This window comes from Aegilops tauschii, chromosome 1 (assembly GCF_002575655.3).
Source record: "Aegilops tauschii subsp. strangulata cultivar AL8/78 chromosome 1, Aet v6.0, whole genome shotgun sequence".
Lineage (NCBI taxonomy): Eukaryota > Viridiplantae > Streptophyta > Magnoliopsida > Poales > Poaceae > Aegilops > Aegilops tauschii.
Window position 1 is genome coordinate 322,882,123 of NC_053035.3, and position 6,279 is coordinate 322,888,401.

At 54.5% G+C, this 6,279-nt stretch overlaps 1 protein-coding gene across 1 annotated transcript; it reads left to right on the plus strand.

Moving 5' to 3' along the window:
• The first annotated feature begins 4,462 nt into the window (after positions 1–4,462).
• LOC109741656 (uncharacterized) lies at positions 4,463–5,587 on the plus strand. Its single transcript, XM_020300731.3, has one exon. It carries the CDS (start codon positions 4,463–4,465, stop codon positions 5,585–5,587), a length of 1,125 nt encoding a protein of 374 aa, XP_020156320.3.
• Positions 5,588–6,279: the final 692 nt, after the last annotated feature.

The following is a 6,279-nucleotide window of genomic DNA, read 5'->3' on the forward strand; positions in this document are numbered from 1 at the left end:
AACCAAATTGAGCCTTATAAAATGAAAAAACTACAATTTTAAGATAAGCCCTATAAACCAGAAAGGAGGGAGTAGATGCAAGTAAATTGGAAGGAAGAGAAAGGGAAAAGGCCCATTTTGAAGTAGGGCATGCTAGGCCCGACAGCGGACATGTTACACATGGTGCGCCTGACACACGGAATATTGATACGTGAACTAATGATGCCAAGCTGTCGTTTTACGCGTCCTCCCTCACGTAAACCTTTAGGTCACAACAGTAACTGGTCGGCTTTAATCAGGAGAGCTGCAGTAATGGGACTAGTAGTACCACGCAGCTAGCTTGAGAACTTGCTTTACTCAGCTAGCATCTCTTGTAACTAATTTGCGATGTATATATATAGAGTAGTAACTTGGTTTCAGTTCAGAACTACGTACCATGGGAGAATTGAACTTTGGTTTTCTCTAAGATCGAGCTGACGATGCAACATAGTACTCCTACTAGTATATGTGGAGTACTCATGTACACATGTGTGCCTGCTGATAACGTAACATTTCTTGGGGCGCGGGCGGTTAAATTTTAGAAGTGATTTATAGATATTTATGCAAGTCAAACTTGCCTTAGCTGTACTGTGCACTTGCGCGTGGGCGAGATATATATATTCGCCGAGAAGAACGAAATGGTGCGTGGCCGCACTACGTGCGATCGCACCGGAATCACATGCTAAAAGCGATCAGGCCCATAAAATATGCGAATTAATTCGTACAGGAATTATGCATTAGTCCGGTCGCGTCACATGAAGCTAGCAAGCTTGGAGTGAGCTGTCTCCGCTTGACCACAGCTAGCTTAACTGGCACTCTAGGGTCTGGTCAAAAGGAAGCTAGCTAGGCCAGTTTACTTAAAGCCTAAAGCCTCCTACTACATGTAATACGATGCACATGAGCCCTTCATGATCTTGCTACTGCGGAATATGTTTCCACTAAAGGGCACTTGACCATCTACACTGACGGGTTATGTGGTCGTTACCGGGTTAGCATTCTCGTTAATGCCTACATTAAATCCGTGTGGAAATCGAAAAACTTACTCTGATCACAGGTCCGTCACGATCAGGTCGGTATTAAACACAAAGCCGGGCAAGCTTCTTCCATTCACCCGCTATTTAAAAATGACCAGACGTCGGGCAATAATCGCACCACTCCGCCGCTCCTCATCCCCTCCTTTCACCATTTCTCCACCCTTTCGATGGCCTCCGACAAGCAAGAAGAGCAGTTCTCCGCCATAAAAGAAAGCTGCATGGCTCGCCGAGCCCGCCATATACGAGCGAGGCAGCCCACTGCTCCACCTCCCTCGCCTAACCCGACGGAGCAAGTTGCCGCTCCAAGCTGTCGCGTGGTTTAGCAACTCGGCGCTCCTGGACAGCTCGCGAAGGAGTGTCGAGTTCCTCCAGGCCGGCACGGAGGAGCACGACGGCACAGGAATCGCTGTTGTCGATGACGCCGTGTCTACCGGACTCCCATGCATGTGACCACGCCATCCGCCGTCAACACGCGCGTAACCGCGCCCTGGCGGCAGAGAAAGAAGCCGGCTGCGAGGACATCGACGAGGTGGCGTCCCGCACGTCCGCGCCCGCCACCATCATCGAGGAGTAGTAGAACACGGGAGGCTGCCGTCGCTTGGGTCTCATGAAGGCCACCGCCGAGGCGACGCCGGCGCACACAACCGATGTCTTGCCCGGTCGTAGGCCACTGTCGTCCCCCTACCCAAAAAACAAATTCTGCTCCGTGCAGCGTAGGGACCCTTCCCCTTCGGCTGAAGCACCAACTGGCGTTTGCACTCTGATGAGCGGTGAGGAAGCGAGACGCCCTTTGCCCTGAAGCGTATACCTCCGGGGCTCACGGCTGCCGGACATGGGGACAACAATGGAGATTCGTCGCGGCCGGCAGTAGACTAGTCAAGGGTATCCATGTCGTCGGAACGAATATCCACCGGCGCCAGAGTTAGACTAATTTTATCTTAGTTCGGTATCTTTTTAGTTAAAAATATGTCCAAAATGTAAATGTTTTCGTCCAATTTCTATGAAATCCATTGTATTTGCATGGACTACATCCGGTTTGTTAAAAAAATGTTTGAAATGTATGCGTGCAGCGTTGGATGACGACCTCCGTTCATATCCGCAGGCTGGCCCCTTATCTACGGACGAATGTGAGAGGAAATTTACAGGTCCCCGTTGAAGATGTCCTTAATTCTCATGAAGAGCTAGTAAAAAAAAACAGAAAACCGGATAAGAAACTAGCTACACCGGGCTAGGCAGCCAATCGCCCTCTGGCCCCAAATTTGCGCAGCGTCTACTCAATCACCTCGTCCTCTTTCCTCCCGCAGTAATCAATCATGAGGCGAGGCGGGTGACGCGAGACGCTGTCCGCATAGAATTGTCAAAGACGAGCGGGGGCCATGCGTGCATGCAGTTGGTGCATCGCTTCGATGGTGGGGTACTACGCGCGTACGGGTTGCGGCGGTAGTTACCGCAGGTAAAGGAACGCCCGGGTTGACGTCGGGGCAACGTGGAGTGTCGGCGCTGACGGGGACCTCTCCCGCGTCCCGCTCCGGCGGCTCCACCCTCCTCTCGTTTACTTTTATCCGCCGTCTCCGTTTTTTAACCGGCCACCGTTGCCCATTGCCGGTGCCAATGCAGTGCGTGCCCACCTCCGTTATTCTTGTTGGGAAACCGGGGCGACCGAGTGTGACGGCGGCCTCGTGCGTATCGCACGGGCTAGCCCCTCCCGTTTCCCCCAGTTTACGTTAAGTGGGTACTTATCCCTTGACCCCTACCCCCTATATAAAGCAACGAGGAGCCATCATTGTAATCTCTGATCATTGATTAATAAAGCTGGTCTCCTCCATCTCTTCGTGTCATTTTTACTTTCGCATACTTCGACTACTTCGTCTACGACGCTCGCTCTCGCTCCGCAACCTCGGACCGGACTCGCCGGCGGAGTTGCGGAACACGTTATCAGCACGCTTCGCTCCATCAACTCTCCGTCAAGCCTGCATCACGCAGGCTTTCGTCGATCCCGCGGAGGTATAAAATCCGATCCCCACTTTTTGCAAAAATGGATTCCTCTCGTTCTTACGATTCCGTTTTTGCGATTAGATTATTATTCGGATTTGATCTACCTATGGTGTGGATTTTCCTCCCAAGAACCGAGCGGACGAACACGTCGCCGACCAATGTCGATGTTCTTGGACTACGAGGGACTTGTTGACTGCACTATAGGGAGTCGGTACAGATCGCGACCCCGATGGTCGCGGTACCGCCGCCAAAGCACCAGATGTGCCATGCGCCGTCGGAGTTCCGGACGAACACGACGAAGATCCGCATCCCGAGGCCGGCGTCCGGATGACGCCGTACCAAGCACGCCGCGCCGCGTCCTGCTGCCGCCGCCGCCGCCGTCTCGATGGCCGGCTCGACGCCGCGCCGTAGTCGCGGTCGTCGCCGTCGCGTGGCGTGGCCGCCGCAGTCGCGCCGGTCGTCGCCTCGGCCGAGCCCGTGCACGGCCGGCTGCGTCGCCGGGGCTCGAGCTGGCCGCGCCGTGCCCTGCCTCTGGCCGCACCGCGCCGAGCCTCTCGCCGCGCCGGGGCCGAGCCGTAACGTCGCGCCGAGGCCGCGCGCCCCGATGGCCGCCGTCGCCGCGTGCTGTGGCCGAAGCCGCCGCAGCCGCGTGCCGTGCCGTCGCGCCGAGGCCGCGCGCCCCGATGGCCGCCGTCGCCGCGTGCTGTGGCCGAAGCCCCCGCAGCCGCGTGCCGTGCCGGGGGCCGCCGCCGCCGCCGCCGCGCGCGCTGGCCTGGTCGCGGTCGCCGCGCGCCGTACCCTCGCGTCGCGGCCCGCCGCCGCGCCGTTGACCGCCGGCCCCTTTTTCCCCCGGTCGTCGCGCCCCGCTGGCCGGCTCGGCTGCCGCCGCCACGGCGTTGTTCGGGCGCTAGGGTAACCCTAGCGTCGCCCCCCTGGTGGGCAGTGCAACGCCCTGGGCCGGCCTGCTGGGCCTGGCTGGACCGGCCCCCTGGTGGGTTTTTCCTAAAAAAAAGGGGGGGGAGGCGCTGGCTGCTGGGCCCAGATGGGCCGCGCGCCGTGGGGATCCAAACAAAAAAAAAGGTGGCGCCGGCTGCAGCGCGGCGAATTGCGTTTTAACCCCTGGAATTGTCTGTTTTCGCTGAAAATGCGTATTTAGGCTTATAAATGCCTACGGAATTCAATTTTTGGGCTAGTTTTCACATACTAGATGCGCTTAACATGCTATCTTTTGTAACATGATATTATTGTATGATTTTACTGCTGTAGATTAATTGTTTAGCACTCTTAATCATTTAGTAAGTCATATGATAGCATGTTTTAAATATTGGAACGCCATTTTATTGAATAAATTTATCAACATCGCTTTGTGCAAAAGATTACCTGCTGTAATCTCATGATTTTTGCATAAATCGCAGATGGCCGGAATTGTCCACAAGGAGTTTCCTGAGTTGGCCGAGACAGGGCTGAACTACCTGTCATGGTCCTCGGACTGCGAGATTTTTCTCCAGGGCAAAACCCTCCTGAGGGCGATCGGTAAGGGGGCCCGGCTGGCCGTCACTGATCCCAAGTTCGAGACTGAGAATGCGCAGGCTCTGCACTTTCTCCGTCATCACCTGTCACCTACTCTGAAAGATGAGTATATGGCTGAGCGCAGTGCTTCTGGCCTTTGGACCGCTCTTAAGCAGCGGTTTGAGCGGCTGAAGTACACTGTCAAGCCACGTGCAGAGGCAGAGTGGATCCGTCTGAGGTTTGCGGACTTCAAGACGGTTGGGGAGTACAATTCGGCTCTGCACCGGATTTGTACGACTCTTCGGTTGTGTGGTACTGAGATTACCGACTCCCAGAAGATTGAGAAAACCCTATCCACTTTCCACCCCGACGCGGTCCAGTCCTCACGGAACTACCGCCAGGGGAACTACACGAGGTATTCAGAGTTGATTGACGTCCTCCAGGTGGCGGAGGCGCAAGACGAGGTTCTCAAAAAGAACTTTGTCGCGCAACCACTTGGGGGGAGTTCTCGCCAGGAGGTGAACACTCTCAAAGTCCGCAAGCCTCAACAGAAGAAGAGGGGCCGGAAGGGCAAGAAGAAGGCCCCTCACCCTCCCGCCCCGGCTAGGCAGAACAAGCCGGGCAAGGGAGGGCAAAGGCCTCAGGACTGCTTCCGTTGTGGCTCGGTGGAGCATTTCTCCCGCCAGTGCCGCGCACCACAGGAGGTCGTTGATGCATATAAGGCTCGGAAGGCACGTGAGACGCACCTCGCCTTGGTTCAGGAGGGAGCTCCACCGGCGCCCATGGCGGCACCCGTGATGATTGCTACTCCCCCTGCTGCGCCTATAGAGGCGACCCCCGTGGTGCCCATCGCGGCAGCTTTGGCGGTCTCTACCGACGCCCACGTCGCCATGGAGGTTGACCACCTGGCCGCCTCGGCGGCGCCGCCACTAGACATTGATGCTGCCTCCAAGATAATTTCTGAGGAGGATCAGCTCACTAGTATGGAGATTGCGGCGGAAGTGAATGGCTTCTTCACCGAGTCCACTTAGCATACCTCTTTGGTTATCACGATTCCGTGCTTTGATACAATAAAATTGAATAAATTCGATTTGGTTGTAAGCTCTATGAGAGCATAAACTTATTCTTTACTTTGGCGATTGGATGACATTTATTCATTTATTCCATTATTTATACATGATAGCATGTTATGTTCTGAGATGTGTGCATTTATTTTTAATGTATTTTCTTCCTCATTACATTAATTAGATGTCATATTTTAGAACGCGTGTGGCGCCCGAATGGAGGAAACGTGCCTTGCCGATAGCGCCACCACTCATACCATTTTACGAGAAACTAAGTACTTTGAGTCCATTAAAAAATCTCCGGGAAGTATTATGACAATCGCCGGCTGCGGTTCTCACATAGGTGGCTCCGGACGAGCCACTATTATACTCCCCATGGGAACAACTTTGATCATTAATGATGCGTTGTTGTACCCGGAGTCGACTCGTACTCTTTTGAGCTTTAGAGACATCCGCGCTAATGGTTTCCATGTTGAGACCGATGATGAAAACGGCAAGGAGTGCCTACTCATCACAAAGCGGGATGCAGGTGGTAAACATGTTATCGAAAGGCTTCCTTCGTTTGACACAGGGCTATACTACACTAAGATAGTAGCACCGCCCGTGTACACTACCCTCAAGACCGTCTTTAGAAACTCAGAACTCTTCTGCCTCTGGCA

Coding starts and splice junctions, on each gene's coding strand:
- LOC109741656 (XM_020300731.3), top strand. CDS start 4,463: ATGGCCGGAATTGTCCACAAGGAGTTTCCTGAGTTGGCCGAGACAGGG.